The 16,634-nt window shown below is 47.4% G+C and overlaps 8 protein-coding genes across 8 annotated transcripts; 5 read left to right on the top strand and 3 right to left on the bottom strand.

The window, feature by feature from the left end:
• Positions 1-6,578: 6,578 nt before the first annotated feature.
• Positions 6,579-8,359, bottom strand: HDA16203 (histone deacetylase complex, catalytic component RPD3; the record flags this gene model as incomplete). Its single annotated transcript, XM_001878072.1, has 4 exons — positions 6,579-7,707; positions 7,765-8,025; positions 8,089-8,249; positions 8,315-8,359. Coding segments are annotated over 4 exons (1,596 nt in total), but the record flags the coding sequence as incomplete, so codon positions are not given.
• A 626-nt stretch (positions 8,360-8,985) lies between these two features.
• Positions 8,986-10,065, top strand: LACBIDRAFT_247523 (uncharacterized protein; the record flags this gene model as incomplete). The annotated part of the gene is made up of 3 exons (XM_001878415.1): positions 8,986-9,457; positions 9,503-9,797; positions 9,834-10,065. The coding sequence occupies 3 exons, from the start codon at positions 8,986-8,988 to the stop codon at positions 10,063-10,065; spliced, it is 999 nt and encodes a 332-aa protein (XP_001878450.1).
• A 366-nt stretch (positions 10,066-10,431) lies between these two features.
• On the bottom strand, positions 10,432-10,776 carry LACBIDRAFT_324709 (uncharacterized protein; the record flags this gene model as incomplete). Its single annotated transcript, XM_001878071.1, has 1 exon — positions 10,432-10,776. One exon carries the CDS (start codon positions 10,774-10,776, stop codon positions 10,432-10,434), a length of 345 nt encoding a protein of 114 aa, XP_001878106.1.
• Positions 10,777-11,696: 920 nt separating this feature from the next.
• LACBIDRAFT_315623 (uncharacterized protein) lies at positions 11,697-12,164 on the top strand (the record flags this gene model as incomplete). Its single annotated transcript, XM_001878414.1, has 2 exons — positions 11,697-11,785; positions 11,843-12,164. 2 exons carry the CDS (start codon positions 11,697-11,699, stop codon positions 12,162-12,164), a joined length of 411 nt encoding a protein of 136 aa, XP_001878449.1.
• A 324-nt stretch (positions 12,165-12,488) lies between these two features.
• Positions 12,489-12,901, top strand: LACBIDRAFT_315622 (uncharacterized protein; the record flags this gene model as incomplete). The annotated part of the gene is made up of 3 exons (XM_001878413.1): positions 12,489-12,596; positions 12,657-12,833; positions 12,893-12,901. The coding sequence occupies 3 exons, from the start codon at positions 12,489-12,491 to the stop codon at positions 12,899-12,901; spliced, it is 294 nt and encodes a 97-aa protein (XP_001878448.1).
• A 153-nt stretch (positions 12,902-13,054) lies between these two features.
• LACBIDRAFT_315621 (uncharacterized protein) lies at positions 13,055-13,589 on the top strand (the record flags this gene model as incomplete). The annotated part of the gene is made up of 4 exons (XM_001878412.1): positions 13,055-13,109; positions 13,161-13,226; positions 13,305-13,352; positions 13,411-13,589. 4 exons carry the CDS (start codon positions 13,055-13,057, stop codon positions 13,587-13,589), a joined length of 348 nt encoding a protein of 115 aa, XP_001878447.1.
• Positions 13,590-14,104: 515 nt separating this feature from the next.
• Positions 14,105-14,612, bottom strand: LACBIDRAFT_293300 (uncharacterized protein; the record flags this gene model as incomplete). Its single annotated transcript, XM_001878070.1, has 2 exons — positions 14,105-14,202; positions 14,275-14,612. 2 exons carry the CDS (start codon positions 14,610-14,612, stop codon positions 14,151-14,153), a joined length of 390 nt encoding a protein of 129 aa, XP_001878105.1. The 3' UTR covers positions 14,105-14,150.
• A 678-nt stretch (positions 14,613-15,290) lies between these two features.
• Positions 15,291-16,215, top strand: LACBIDRAFT_315619 (uncharacterized protein; the record flags this gene model as incomplete). Its single annotated transcript, XM_001878411.1, has 4 exons — positions 15,291-15,599; positions 15,661-15,981; positions 16,035-16,148; positions 16,207-16,215. 4 exons carry the CDS (start codon positions 15,291-15,293, stop codon positions 16,213-16,215), a joined length of 753 nt encoding a protein of 250 aa, XP_001878446.1.
• Between the last annotated feature and the right edge of the window lie 419 nt (positions 16,216-16,634).

Genomic DNA, 16,634 nt, shown 5'->3' with positions numbered 1-16,634 from the left:
GTTGCGCAGAGGGATATAAAGACACACTTGGCTACCCTTCAGATCCATTACATAACACATTATTTAAATAACCCATTTTCTGAATGTGATATGGGAAGCAGGGGGTTCAATTGTCTCAATAATTACATTTAATGGGTGAGGAAAAGCAGGAATATGAAAGGAAAAAGAGTAAAACTTGCAAAAAAGAAAGAAGAAAAAGAAAAAAGGAGGGGATTTGTATAGTCCTGTTTTCTTCGTGCCCCAAAAACCATGTCAGGAAATGTTTATGTAATCTGCGGACTTTGAAACCCAGGCGCGTCAACAACATGTCAACAACTGCGCGCTCCCTCTTGGCTTTTTACGTGTTTACAGCACTATTGTCCTCCCTTCCTATCCAAATTCTATTCTTTTTTCTTCAATACATCAATTCCTATTGAAAACAATGTCACAACTGTCCGAACTTATAAGAAAACGCCCCTGGTTGAGGTCCACATTATATCACACGTTTTCTGCCCCCTACTGTAGCATTTCATTCAATTCGACAGGGCCCGTGACGCGTGACAGGCCTGTCGAAATTTTGGTTTCGACAACCACACAAATTCGCCGTGACAAGCCGAAAATTTGGGCGAATTTTCGACCACTTAGCGCCGCAGGCCACGAAAAATTTCGACATTTATCACAGGAGCACCAGATGATTTCGACACCTTACAAAAATCTGCGTGACCACCGTGACATTTCAGCAATTTGAAGGGCACCGTGACGCGTGACCGTCGAATTGAATGAAATGCTACAGTACCTCGAATTCCCTCCTCCTTTCACATCCGAGTGAGCCAGGGAAACCATCATCTCCCGAGCTGTTGTCACCTCTTCTCGGCTCTCCTTTCAATGAGCTTCATTATCCAAGCGGATCCTCAAGTCAACCACGACTGATAGAAGCTCCACAAGACGACGAGCAAAAGCTCGCATTGAAATTTGATCGGATGGAGCAGTTGCTTAAGGACTCTGGCTTTGACTCTCTCGGCAAATTTCTGAAGATCTTGTTCCACAACCCGAGCTGCGTCTCTGGACAGCCTGATCCAAGAGGTGTATGCCACACCAAGTCTGTTGCTCAGTTTCTACAAGGGCGGAACAAGGTCAAAATTTCAGACATCATAACTCTTGTCTATAAGCCACAAGCACAGCACACCTTCGCCAAGCTCACCACATGCTTCAGAATGTCATGCTCCGTTCTCACCATCAGTCTCTCCTGCCGACTTCTTTTACGCGCGTCCTTCTTTGTTCACGTGGGCAACGAATCTCGTCGCTAATCATGTTCATCGTGAGATCTACGAACTTGCGGCTAAGGATAACAATGTCCATCTCTGAGCTTTGACGAATGGACGGCGTCCAACGGATAGCATCAGTCTCGTCACCTGGGAAGCTTTGGGAAGGTTTAGTATTGCGGCCCTTGTGGAGAAATACAAAAGTCGCGCACCTATTGCTTGGCATCTCACAGAATGTATGGCTGCCTCTCACAAGAATGGTGTTGTGGTGGTAAAGAAGCAATGGCCACATCTGATTGTATGTAAATTTATGGAGCCTACTAAATCTCGACTTCACCTACCTCCACAACACCAATTGGCCTTGGACAGGTGGGCAGATTGGTGGGATATGACTTGGGGTGTTAATTGTACTCTGAAAGACTGAGACATGGAATAGAAAAGGCTGCCAACTTCCCATCTCCTGTTGCAGTGCAGCAGAGAACATCCTGTCCATCAAAGATAGCTGAAATGAGGTTGAGCTGAATCGTATGCAGCCTGCTCGTCCACAGTGGTATAGTCTTTTTGACAATGGTGTTGATGGTTTGTAGCCCTAGAGGGTCCTGCCAGGGGGGTTTGGTCATACTTTTGTGCTCAAAACACGTTCGAAGTAATTCAGAAAGACAAAAAGTCAGTGTTCAGGATGCATAAAGGGACGAATGTATTCAAAACGCGTCAGGGCGTGAAGGGAGCAGACCAATATCGACGCGACGAGGTCGGACCGTGATTTCGGAGTCCGAAGATTACATAAACATTTCCTGACACGGTTTTTGGGGCGCGACAAACAACTGACTTCATATGATCGTGAACCAAGGTACGACTTCACATCATATCGAAGCTGTCTAGGAGAGACTAGGATTTGTAAGTACTGTGACACTTTCCTATGATAAGAAGAAGAAAAAACCAGAAAAATCCCCAGAAATAGGTTGTACACTAAATAACATTAGGGCTCACTATATCCATAAGTTTTTTGATTTTTCTTGCATGGAGGGATTAGAGACACCCTGCAGATCCATTAACACATTATTTATATGGCCATTAATGCCATCTGATGATGATGGAGTTGAAAATGGAATGTCTGTCAGTGCATTAATGGGGTAGTGGTAACCTGGGTCGTTGCCATAGAATAGCAGTCCCTGTCTACCTGTATCGACCTGCCGGGGGTTTGATTCCCTCTTAATGCACTGAGCTGAATGTGCTATATATTAACTTTTCTTACGCGGAGGGAGTAAAGACACACATGCACAGATCTGTTTTTAATGGCCATGGATGCCATCTTCTGAACGTGAGATGATCTATAGGGGTTCCAATCTTGTTGTCAATTGCAAAGACAACGTTGAAAAGAATCTCCAGATAATAAACCGACGACGGTAAACTTCAACTTCCAAATGCAAACGGAAGGTTGAGTGAAGGGCTCAAGAGTCAAACTTGCAAGCTTGATCGTTGGCTGACACATGTCACCGCCACATCATGGCTTCCGGGCGGTTAAACTGTGGGGCAGCCCTTCAAGATCGCTCCAAATGACCTATCTCTCCTACTAGTCACTCCCTCAATTCCCTCAAATCTTCAGAATGTCGAAGCAATCTGAACCGCTTCACATGCGCGATGTGGATGACGATGTCCCCGTTCTTCCCGCAAACATCACAACTTCGGAGGAAAAGAATGCGATGTATGTGGATGTCAAGGAGGAGGATTTGGATTTGAGTAACGCGTCCATTAGTGAGTCCCCTCACCCGTTTTGGTTTACCGGCTCTGACGGGTATCAAGACTACGGAGAATACGTCTCTTCTGGTAAAGGCCTCAAGTCTCTCGCCACGATCGGTCCAGACGGTCAAATTTCGCTCACGTTCGACCTCAAACAACACCTGCCAGACCTACCGACGGACCACGCGCGAGAGGTCAAAGAGTTTGCCATCGATCAAACGCAATGGCGGGATTACCCAAGCATGAATATCGTTATCATGATTGTAGGCAGCAGAGGGGATGTTCAGCCTTACGTTGCTTTGGGCAAAGTCCTTCTCAAGGATGGTCACCGTGTACGGATCGCGTCGCATGAGACTTTTCGATCGTTCGTCCTGGAGGCTGGGCTTGAGTTCTTCAGCATTGGTGGAAATCCGCAAGAGCTTATGAGTTACATGGTCAAGAGTCAGATTGAAGGCCCCTCGTTCATGCCATTGCTCATACTGTTGTAGACCCTGGTCTTATGCCTGGCTTTGAATCCCTTACCAATGGGGACATCAAGAGGAAACGGACGATGCTTGCTGAGGTATGTCGTTGCAGATATGTCTTCGAAAATGCTACTGACAGTGATATCTGAAGATGATAAACGGTTGTTGGCTATCATGTCATTCTCCTTGCACAGACACAGGAAGAACCTTCGCAGCTGACGCAATCATCTCAAACCCGCCTACCTTTGCACACATACATTGTGCGGAGGCCCTAGGGATTCCTCTTCTAATGAGCTTTAGTACGTGAATTTCTCACAAGTACCCATCACACACTAAAGGTGCTCTCAGCAATGCCTTGGTTTGTATTCCGTGTCACCTCTGAATTACAGGTGATGACAGGCCTACAGGAGTCCGACAGCAGCCTTCTCGCACCCGCTCGTGAACATCACCAATTCTAATGCCGGATTTGGTCTCTCTAACTACCTAAGTTACGCGATGGCTGAAATCCTAACCTGGCAAGGGTAAGTTAACTCCACTGATGACATACGGCCGCTGACGATGTTAGGGTTGGCGACGTCGTTAACAACTTCCGAACATCAACACTTGGCCTCCAACCTCTCACTCTACGATCCGGACCAGGCTTGGTAGATCGCCTCAAGGTTCCATGGACATATTGTATGAGCCCTGCCCTCGTACCCAAGCCTGATGATTGGATGAATCACATTGGTATTCGTGTCTTCCTTCACGAAAGTTCACCTGTTGCTGATGTTGGATAGATGTGATTGGTTTTTACTTCTTGGATCTCGCATCAAATTATCGACCGCCGGAGGAATTGGCAACCTTCCTCGCAGCGGGAGAGGCCCCAGTTTATATTGGGTACATTTTGGCGGTTTCAATAAAACTTCCAACTGTTATCTGACTCAGTTTAGGTTCGGTTCAGTAGTGGTTGACGACCCCGCAGCCATGTCAAGTGAATCTCAGTTTCTATCTCATTGTTGTCATTCTCAACCCCACTCAGAGATCATATTCGATGCTACGAAGCAAGCCGGGGTCAGAGCTTTGGTTTCTGCTGGTTGGGTAATTGGCGAGCTTGACTTACGATCCCGTGCCGTATGCTAAATGCATTACTATTTTCAGGGTGGACTGGGCGGCTTATCCGTTCCTCCTCACGTCTTTATCCTGGGAAACGTACCCCACGACTGGCTTTTTGACAACGAGCGTGTGTCTGCCGTCGTCCATCACGGCGGTGCTGGCACCACCGCGGTCGGTCTCGCCAAAGGCCGCCCAACTGTCGTTGTGCCTTTCTTTGGAGACCAGGGGTTCTGGGGTATGCTTTCATCTTTTGGGGGAGTTAACACTGAATCCTGACGTGGTAATGCACAGGAAACATGATTCATAAGGCTGGTGCAGGTCCTAAACCTATTCCGCACAAAGAGCTTGCTGTAGACAACCTTCGAGATGCGATTACTTTCGCTATCAGCCCCCCAGCAAGAGAGGCTGCCAGGCAGATGGCGCAGCAAATTCATGAGGAGGTTCGGTTTCTGTTTTTGTATTTTCACGTACATGCATGCCTGAATATGATGATCTGTAGGATGGGGTGAATAGGGGAGTGGATAGCTTCTATCGTCATCTCCCTCTCCTTAACATGCGCTGTGACTTGGACCCTTCGAGGATGGCGATTTGGTGGTCCACGGAACATGTCCGCTTCTTTGATGTCTCGTTTTGGCCAGAGTCTGATACCTATTTCTCAGTGTATGAAGCTTAGCGCTTTCGCTGCCCAGACCCTGTCCGATGCCAAAAGGCTAGACATGAATTCACTGGATCTTCACCGTAATATCTGACACAAATCTACATCCTTTCGTACCACTCATCGAGAATTTGTTCAACAGGGACGAAGGAGTATGATACCACCAAGAAAGTTTCTGACCCGGTGTCAGGTGGCGCTAACGCTATATTTTGGACTGTCACGCATTACTACGCCGGTATCGCAGAGATCTTCTAGTACGTTTCTCACTCTGGATATGTTCATTGATATTGATAGTCATCTAGCCGTCCGGTTCAGGGCATCATCCATACAACGACTGCCATTCCGCAAGGTGCGCCAGGGGCTCTCCCCACGAACGCGAAGAGCTCACATTTGTTCGTTCCTTGGCCTTTGATAGGCATCATGAAAATTGTATTTTCCGTTCATGAAGGGTTCCAAAACGTTCCGGAATTGTACGGCTCCAAAGTGCGGAAGCCTGGCAAAGTTACAGGTTTCACAAGCGGACTCAAGGAAGGAGGAAAAGTATGCGCTGCTTATTCTTGCACTGTGGATACTGTCCTGACTGTTATAGAGCATTTTTTATGGATACTATGATGGAATCACCGGCCTAATCAAAGAACCTGTGCAAGGTGCTAAGAAGGAGGTGAGCTTTGCCATCACGATAAGCTACTCAATCAGGCTCATCGCATACAGGGTTTTATCGGAGCCATTAAAGGATCCGCTAGAAGTTGTAAGTGCGATATCGTGTTCTCAACGTAACGCTATATCTTCTCTTTCTCGTAGTCGTCAATGTCACCATGCGACCTGCCGCTGGCATCATGGGATTCATAGCATACCCCTTGCAAGGAGCCTGGAAGAGCATGCAATCTGAAGTCGGACGTACTCAGGAGAATCGGCAACATCTTACGCGTCTCGCGGACGGTAAAGCGGCAGTGCAGCAGAGCTCGCCAGCTCAGCGTGCTCAGATTATAGAGCGATTCAACAAGGCGTTACGTGATACACCTGCAAGGCGGAAGCACTATATGGAAGCCGCGGAGAGGGCGATGTTTGAAGATATGGATTTGGATCCCCATGAAATTCAGCAGGCGAGCAAGTTGACCAGTCAGACGGGCAACTCCGATATATCGTCAACGAGTACATCATCTACGTCCGGCACACCCACGCCGCCAACCACTGACACTGCTTCGGCAGATGCAGGCTTGGATGAAGACGCCACGTTCTTGAAGGAACTGGAAATGGCCAAGAGGCTATCGTTAGCAGAATACCAAGAAAAAGGACGATGGTAAGAACCCGATCGTGAGGTAAACATCTAGATTCTACATTATACATAGAAAACAAACAATTGTACGATAATGAGGTGTCGGCGTACTATTGGCCATCAATATCAACGTCCATGGGCGTGGATGGTGTTTCTGGTGTTGGGTTATTGTCCTTATCTTTGTCTTTGTCTTTGTCCCTGTTAATCGGAGGTCTTCCTCGTTTTCCCCGGCCCCTACCTCTTCCTCGCCCTCTCCTAGGCGGAACAACACTTTCTTCGGCAGTTGTATCGTCTTCTTCCGCTCCATGGGTTGTAGTGGTTCCAGGAGTTGCAACCGCTCGTCCACGACCACGACCACGCCCTCTCCCCCTACCCCTTCCTCGTCGTGGAGTTCCGCCTCTCCCCCGAGCCGACGTATCGTCCTGATCGACATCGTTATTACCATCAAAGTATTCGTTCCTCCCATTGCTGGGATCATGTCTTCGCTCGCCAGCTTGCCCTGTCCCCCTCTCTTCGTCCTTCTCCTCCGCCGTCCGGTCCTCGCTCGCCAACAGACCTTGCAAGTCAGGAGGAATCTCCTGCATCGCCACACTAGGCGCACCCTGGAGGTATCGTAATTTATTACGTATACTTATTGTGATACGTTGAAGGGAGGCGGGAGAGTTCTGGTTATCGACTTTTCCAGTCAGAGGCGGATGCAATTTCCAGTGTGAATCCTCAAAGAATGAATCGTAGACTGTGGCTGGTAGTTCGTCTGGTATCTCTGCCCCGACTAGAACAGATGTTTCGTACGTCCAACATCGGCTAACATTTTTTATTGTGTAGCCACCTCCGCCTACAACGAGTAGGGGGACGTTGTATTTTCGAACGAAGTTGACACATTCCCCATGCGCAGCAATAGAGAGATTGAATGCGCCAAGACGATCACAACCTAGAGAATCAGCCCCGCATTGTAGAACGATAGCTGATGGCCGGAATGCTGTGACAGTATCGTCAATGACGGTTTTAAATATCGTCAAATACATGTCGTCGTCGATGCCATCTAGGAGAGGAACATTGAGACAGAAATGCTTGCCCAGCCCGTTCCCATTGTCATCAAGTTTCCCAGTTCCCGGGAAGAAGTCGCCAGTATATTTATGGAAGGAGACTGTCATCACGCGATTGGACTGATAGAAAGCGAGTTCGACACCATCTCCGTGATGAATGTCAATATCAATATAGAGAACGCGGGGGTGATACCTAAAAATATTTGAACATCACTTTCAGTGACCTCCGTATGACGAAACACAAGCGAACCTGAGGAGTTCGAGAATACCCAGCACAATGTCGTTGACGTAGCAAAAGCCACTAGCTTCGCCTCGTTTTGCATGGTGCAAGCCGCCAGACCAGTTAATAGCAATGTCAGTAGTACCCGCACACAATTTTCGAGCACCCGCAAGAGAGCCTCCAGCATACATGCGGCAGAAATCATAGATGTCGGCAAAGATAGGACAATCCTCAACACAGTTGAAATTGTCGATCATCTGCCTCATTTGCCCTTGGTTTTGAGGTGTTACCCTAAGTGCTTTTTGTCAGAAAGTTCAACCAAAAATAATTCACACCTGTTTCATTGCAACTAACTTTGATAGGAATTCAATGTAATCGTGGTCATGGTAATTCTCAAGTTCTTCTTGCGTCGCTGGCCGAGGATCGTATATGTGGTGAATCTGCTTATCAAGTCCGTATCCCATGACGAGCGCATTCGTCAAAGTAAGTCTGTGGGGTTTCATTGGATGTCTTTCCTGTAAAATGGGAGAAAAAAGAGGTCAAGATGGTTGAAAGAAACGGCGAATGAGATTATACTTACTCCATAGTGTTGAGCTCCAACACCTTTTGGAAAGTAATAGGACACGATTGGACGGGAATGCGGCTATAATTTAATAATCACAAGTAGAAGAAAGTGAGAAACCAGAAAAGCTTACGTTGATGCGCTCAGTGATTGGTTGAGCTGTGCCATGAACTCCACGATCGAAGAAATACGGCGAAGACGAGAATGTGGTCGCTTGCGATGAGCGAACCATGTCCCGCTTTAAATTCTTTCAAGTAATGCGGTGTGGAAAACCTTATTCCACAAGGGGAGCGTGGCCAGACGATGTACGCACAGTGCGCGAACTGCCGCTAGTAAAAGTTAAACACAAATTCGACCACACCAGACAGAGGTTTGGTTGACGCCGAATTTTGTTTTATGTTGAGATTTGTTCTCTTTCGGATTCGATGGCGTTAGAAAGTAGATAACTGAAAAGCCTGGAGCCAGCTATCTTAGAGTTGAATGAGGAAGGCAAGACAGAAACAAACGCTGAGTCAGCAAAATCTCACCAATTTCCCTTACTTTATCTGGCCTTGATCCTTACTCCTCCATACCCATTTATTGAACAGCTTCTGCAGGCATCTCGCACCCCGTCTCGACACCATATAAAATAAACCTGGAACGGAATCCACATCGTTTTGCACAACGACCGGCACACTCAAACCAGAATTATGCGGCATTCGTTGACGCCTGCTCTTGTCTTCCTCGTGATATGTCTAACAGCGCTCGCACTGGCCTCTTCGGGAGACAAGAGGACGGAGTACACAGGTTGTGTTTCCACTTGTCAAGTAGAACGTTGTAACCCCCAAACATCCCTGGTTCTTCTCCTTTCCTTGAGGATGACAAGATGGACGTGCACAGACGATTGTAAATATCTCTGCATGCACGAACTAACAGATCGGGACGTCGCGTGGGGCCACGACATCCATCAATATTATGGGAAATGGCCTTTCTGGAGGTTTTCAGGTATGCAAGAGCCTGCGTCCGTCGCGTTCTCCATGTTGAACCTCTGGGCCCATGCGGCAGGAGGGATGAAAATTTGGAAAAATGTACCGGCATCGCACGTCATGAGGCCGTACTACCTCATCTGGTGCTTTGCAAGCATAAATGCCTGGGTATGGTCGTCAGTTTTTCACACCCGAGGTCAGCCTTTTCCCACCTAATGAAACATCGCCCTCATAAGACGAGTAGACACACCCATCACCGAAAAACTCGATTATTTTTCTGCGGCACTTGCTATTCTCTACGCCTTGTACTACACTACCATTCGCCTTTTCCACCTCTACCCTGCCCCTGAACGCTCCCGGCCCTCAAACCCCGCAAAATCACCAATGAATCACAAGCGGAAACTTCTATCGATCCTCTCCATCTTGACATATCTGGGCCATATTTCCTATCTAACATTGCTACCCAGATTCGACTATGCTTACAACATGGCGTTCAACCTCATCCTGGGAGTTCTTCATAATATCTTGTGGACCTTGTACGCTCTACCGGCCTCGATATCTGTTCTAAAAAGATACCCCTCCCGTCCTAAGTCCTACCGCCCATCATTTGTGACAACTGCGGGTGTATTTGTCGCTTTAACAACGCTAGCAACATCTCTAGAGTTGTTCGATTTTCCTCCATGGGGGCGAATCATAGACGCTCACTCATTGTGGCACGCAGTAACGGCTCCAATCGCCTTTTACTGGTACAGCTTTTTGGTTGACGATTCTCTTGATCCCAGCTGGCGTGAGCACCGCGCGTAGTCTTTCCTTCTGGAGTGTAACATTGTAATACCGTCGGCCGGGAATTAAATCACAGTTCCAAAACAATGAGGCCAATTCAGATTGCTACTGCAACGCCTGATTTTTCCTGCACATATAACGATTTCCGGAACGCTTTTCGTGAGCTTCTCAGCTCAGTTTAATTTCTCAACATACACGAGTAGATCACTCGTCACACATAAAAGGAAGCAAACACTTTGATTTATTCCGACATCGAACACAAGATAGCTAATTGTCTTTGCTCCATTCCCTTCCAGCCTCTCGACAAAACCTCCATTTCCTGGTGGGCCAGTGCGTCATATCAGTAAGTGGGACCGGTGCGACTGTGGTCGATGCATACCTCAAGGCTTACTTGGTCAACTGGGTCAGTTTAATGTCCTGAGCAACGAGCTGATCGGCATGGCGCAGGTTGAGAGTGATGGTGTCTGTGCCGCGGGAGGCGTCAAACCAATAGTAGGCCTTGTTGTCGAGGTCTCGGATGATGAACTTCTTGACGTCAGAGTCAGACGCTTTGAGAACGTATTTGGTTGTAAGGTCGAAGGGGCGCTTGTCGACTCCGGATGCATCCTTGGTGAAAGTCGAAAAAACAAGTACGCCACCGCGCTCGACCCATCCGTCAAGGAGAACAACAAAGATGTTCTCGTTAGAGGCGTAGGGCGAGTAGTTGAACTTTCCTGTGAAAACCAGGGACATGACGCACAACTGCGGGGACATATAGTCAATGTCTCCAGGATGGCGATTCGCTTCGTACCTTGTATTCTTAAGAGGTTGAGGGGTAGTAGTGTTGTTGGATATCTGGTTGAGTATTATTTCGTGCCTCCCTTCTCTTTTATATCTCTTCAGTTTGTTTGTAGCTTTGTTGTACATGTAACACTTTCCACCCCAGACGCGGCGACTATTGCTCCAACTGCACTAAGACCAATCACATATGGCGTATTATGTCGTAAGTGTGGTGAGATACATTGGAGAAACCACACCCTTGGGCGAATCTTACCGCTTCAAATGGAGATACGTAGAGAGGATTCACTCTTTATCAGATCGTCTTTAGAAATCTGGGGTTCTTGATCAGTGTGTCATGAGGACTCGATTTTTGCCTAAGCCTGTATTGCCGTCTACATTGTGAGCTAAATTTAGCAACAGTGCGAGTGTCACGTCATGCCGATTGAAGCGCGTACTGTCACGCCTTGAACGTTTGGACGTTTGCACCACTTTTATTGTTAACACCATAAATCGTCATTTAGCGACAGACTGAAGGAATTTCGCTTGCACAAGTTCGAAGAGATTGTCAGGATACATGCCGAGATTTCAGATCCTTTGCAATATCTGCCAAGAGCATTTGCCCCTTCAAAGGGTCTTGTTCTTGGAATGTGGTGTGTGTTTTCAACGTCAAACTGACATCGTCAATGGAGTTGAGGCGCTCACAGGACATGGCTTCTGTAAAGAATGTCTGGACGAGAATGCCAGAACCGCAAGATCAGTTGATAACGAAGCTAGTTGTGGCTCATGTCGGGCGCTCATTGGCGATCACGAGCCACACCCCATATTCGCCACATTCGTGGAATACTCAGTGGAGGAAAGAGCTGACTACGTTGTAAAAGGTCTAGATAAAATTGATGAAACGTCACCTGCAAGTAGCGTGGAGAAGGCGGGACGCAAGATTCGAGAGGTGGAGAAAATACTCCAACTGGACGCAACAACTTCGGTACGTGCGTGGCCCGTGACACATTCAAATCCACAAATTGACGTGCTATGGGAAAAGTCTGAAGAAACTTCTGCAGGCTGCGCAGACACTTGACAAACGTGTGGCGCCCTTATTTGTGGAGCTGGAGCGTATCAAGAAAGATAATGAAATCATGCGAGATGCATTGAAAGAGGCCAAGATCGATCTTGAAGTTACAGAGCTATTGCAACGACATGTGGATGAGTTGAGCCAACTACTTCACGAGGCGCAAAAAAGTCTTGCTTCCGAAAAGGAGGAAAACAACCGGTTGGTGACAGCTTCACGAAGGCAAGCAGACCAAAGGACGTTAGAATTCGAGAGTTCAAGAATACTGGGGTTCAACCGCGATGTCTTCTGGTAAAAAATCCCCACTGCCCACGCTTAGCACTCGCCTCTCCAACATTGCCACCCACATGCTTCAATGGGGCGGCTCGTTGCTGTTGACATTCACCAATCATCTGCTTCTCTAACAACTACCAAGGTACGTTCAACCCTAAGAACGAAGGCGGTCATCTCATCTGTATTGGCAAAATTCAAACAGCATCACACATGCGGCAGGATGGGCAGTTGGCGTTTGACTTGCAGGATGTCGTTGGGACCTATACGGCCAATGGGCAGCGTGCGTTCCTTTCTTCCTCTCACGTTAAACAGGTAAACACCCCCTTTCTTAGCGCTAACGTGATCAATGCCCGACCTACTCAATACGCCACCGCCATACCAAGTCCACGTCCCAGCATCGTCAAATTGTCAAACGTACCACTCAACTGATATACTCCTCGCGGCTAGCTCGACGGTGCGTGGGTTTCTGGTTCCCTTGTTGTGATTCTACCTTTTTTTTTTTTCCTTTTCGTAGACCGCATCGGGGCTTTCTGCGACAGGTTCCACTTCGAAATCGGGTTCTGCGGCGTTTACATGCTTGCGGAAGAATTTTGCAAAGTCTGCGCTAAGAGATCCTCGAGAAGGTTGGGGAATCCAGACGGCCGACATACGAAGATATCAGGGATATGAAGTATCTGCGCGGTTATCAATGGTACGTAATTTCTTTCACAGTTCCTGTTCTCGTCAATTCTCAACTTTGCTACCTTATAGAAACCATAGGCTTTGTCCGGCAGTGTGAGCCACCTTGTTCTGCTCATAGTTGAACAAGACTGACTCATTCAATATTAGGTTTGGCACTCGACTCCGCCTTCAAACTGACCCCTAACACTTTGGACAGGACCACCTCAAGACCCGTCATCTTTCCTGCCAAGAATGGTGCCGGACCCTCCCTTTCAAAGCCGGCCCACGGATATGCTTGAGGCGGCAGGTAGGTTCTCTCTCTGCTCAAGAACTCACTAACATTAACGATGTTCTTGAGTTCATGTCTCCTTTACTGCCATCGCCGCCAAGAAGCTCGGCCTCGTCAAATCCATTTTTGCCTTAGGTGTGTGGGACGTTGATGAGTGTGACCATTTAGGCCAACCTCGCTCCATGTAGCCATCATGTTGACTAGCTGTTTTAGTTCCCCACCGTCTCCACTGTCCTCCTTTGACATTGACACCCCTTACAAGTAAGTTTACCACTCCCGAATGCCCATATCTTGGACTAGCACAGTCATGTTCATCTAGCCATCTACCACCATCCTACCTCTACAGCGGGCACCACTTTCCGCCTTCCCAACGAGAGCCGGCATATGATTTTAGTGCATCTATGGTACAATAAGATGTGTGGTCTCAATGTCTTTGAGGGCTTTAGATCTTTCCAAAGACTACAAAAACGCCCAAAGATTACACTCATGTTTTCTTGATGCTTCAACCTCATCCCAGTGGGAGTTCTTCATAATACCTTGTGGACGTTGTACCGGCCTCCATCTCTGTCTCAAAAAGATACCCTTCCCGTCCTAATTCCTACCGCCCATCATTTGCGACGACTGCGGGTGCATTTGCGGCTTTAACGTCGCTAGCAACTTCGAGTCTAGAGTTGTTTCGATTTTCCTCCATGGGGGAGAATCATAGATGCTCACTCATTGTGGCACGCAGTAACGGCTCCATTCGCCTTTTACTGGTACAGATTCCTGGTGGACGATTCTCTTGATCTCAGCTGGCGTGCGCACCGCGCATAGTGTTTCTTCTTGGAGTGTTACCCTCTGTAATCTCGTCAGCCAGGAATTAAATCATAGTTCCAAAACAATGAGGCCAATTCAGATTGCTACTCCAACGCCTGATTTTCCCTGCACAATTAACAGTTTCCGGAAGGCTTCTCGTGAGCTTCTCAGCTCAATTTAATTCCTCAATACTCGAGTAGATCACTCGTCACACATTGAAGGATGCAAACACTTTGATCTATTCCGACATCGAACACAAGATAGCTAATTGTCCTTGCTCCATTCCCTTCCAGCCTGTCGACAAAATCTCCATTTCCTGGTGGGCCAGTGCATCATATCAGCAAGTGGGACCAGTGCGAATGTGTTCGATGCGTACCTCAAGGCTTACGCGTTTAATTTGGTCAGTTCAATGCCCTCAGTAATGAGCCGATCGCCATGGTTGAGGTTGAGAGTGATGGTGTCTGTGCCCCGGGTGGCGTTGAACCAATAGAAGGCCTCGTTGTTGAGGTCTCGGATGGCGAACGCCTTGACGTCAGAGTCGGACGATCTGAGAACGTATTGGGTGGTAAGGTCAAAGGGGCGCTTCTCGACTCCAGCATCATCCTTGGTGAAGGTCGAAAAAACAAGTACGCCACCGCGCTCAACCCAATCCTCAAGGAGAACAACGAAGATGTTCTCGTTGATGGCGTAGCTCTCGGTGTTGAATTTTCCTGTGTAAACTAACATGGCTCACGACTGTGGGGAAGTATAGTCAACGCCTCTAGTATAGCGATTCGCTTCGTACCTTGTATGTTTGAGAGGTTGAGGGGCGGTAGTGTGTTGGATATCTGGTTGAGTATTATGTGCGTGCCGCGCTTCTCTTTTATATCCCTTCAAGTTGTTTGTAGCTTTGTTATACTTACACGTAACACTTTCCACCCCAGACGCGACGACTATTGCTTCCAATCGCACTATGGCCAATCGCATGTGGCGCCTGTCATAGTAAGTGTGGTGTACTCAGGAGAAACCACATCCTTGGGTGAATCTTACCAGTAGAGACGGTATTCGGATGGGTAGATCGCTATTTATCAGATTGAGGTTATCAGTGTGTCATGAGGACTCAACTTTTGCCCAATCCTGTATGGTTGTCAGTTAACGATTTTTTGTGGGCTAAATTTAGAAAGATTGTGTCACATCATGCCCATTGAAACACGTCCTGTCACGCCTTGAAGCTATGTAACCACTTTTATTGTTATCACCATAGATCGTCAACTGAAGGAATTCAGGAAACGTTATCGAAGAGATTGTTAGGATACATGCCAAGATTCCAGGTCCTTTGCAATATCTGCCAAGAGCATCTACCCCTTCAAAGAATCCTATTCTTGAAATGTGGTGTGTGTCTTCAAAGTCAAACTGTGATCGTTAATGGAGTCGAAACGTCTTGAAACGTTCACAGGACATGGCTTCTGTAAAGAATGTCTGGACGAGAATGCCAGAACCGCAAGATCAGTTGATAACGAAGCTAGTTGTGGCTCATGTCGGGCGATCATTGGCGATCACGAGCCACACCCCATATTCGCCACATTCGTGGAATACTCAGTGGAGGAAAGAGCTCACCACGTTATAAACGGTTTAGATAACATTGATGAAACGTCACCTGCAAATAGCGTGAAGAAGGCAGGACGGAAGATTCGAGAGGTGGAGAAAATACTGCAGACGGACGCAACAACTTCGGTAGGTATGTGGCCCATGACACACTCAAATTCGCGAACTGACGTACCACGGAAAAACTCAGAAGAAACTTCTACAGGCTGCGCAGACACTTGACCAACGTGTGACGCCACTATTTGCGGAGCTAGAGCGTATCAAGAAAGATAATGAAATCATGCGAGATGCCTTGAAAGAATCAAAGGTTGATCTTGAAGTTACAGAGCTATTGCAACGAGATATGGATGAATTGAGCCAACTACTTCACGAGGCGCAAAAAAAACTTGCTTCCGAAGAGGAGGAAAACAACTGGTTGGTGATAGCTTCACGAAGGCAAGCAGCTCAGATTGCGGAAAAGGATGTTAGAATTCGGGAGTTGGAAGGTTTGGTTGAAAAACAGGAGAAAAAGGTATTCCATTTAACAGGGGCGCTTCCCAACGAGGGGGTTCATTTCTTTATCAGATGAAGCTCCAGGCGACGAAGCTAAAGGCATTAAGTGGGAAAACCAAGCATCCCGGCGAGTCTGTTCAAGATCCAGATGCGTCATTGCAGATTGTGCAACCTCCAACTAATGTGGTATGCTTTCTTACTTCGTCACATATTTTGGTTTGAAACGGCTGGCATGGCCCATCAGGTGTGCTGAACGTGGATACGTCCAAGTGAACGACAACCGTCATGAAAGGCAGCAAGCTAGCCAGCTCTTTGACGGTATGGTAGTATATATCCCTGATGAAACAAGCGGTGAAATTGAAGGACTTGTTCCCTTACTATGTACAATTTTATATATGTCGATTATAATAGAGAGTCTATACTACTTGCTCTGAGTATTGGTTTAATTTTACAAGCCGAGCATCGCCAACGTGACATCCCGAACATGACCGTCAAAGTGATCATATCCAATGAAACCAAGGTGTCCCTGTCCAACATCCGCAAAAACAACGCTCGACTGGTAGTTGTTCGTCCGGGAGTTCCAGTATGAGGCACTTTCGGGTCTATACACAGCCATGGTGGGTTCTATTCCCGCAAGGGCCACTTTGCCCTCATCGGTAGCCTCAGAAAAAT

This window comes from Laccaria bicolor, genomic scaffold (assembly GCF_000143565.1).
Source record: "Laccaria bicolor S238N-H82 LACBIscaffold_6 genomic scaffold, whole genome shotgun sequence".
NCBI lineage: Eukaryota > Fungi > Basidiomycota > Agaricomycetes > Agaricales > Hydnangiaceae > Laccaria > Laccaria bicolor.
The sequence above is the reverse complement of the archived record's forward strand: the minus strand, read 5'-3'. Positions and strand labels throughout refer to the sequence as shown.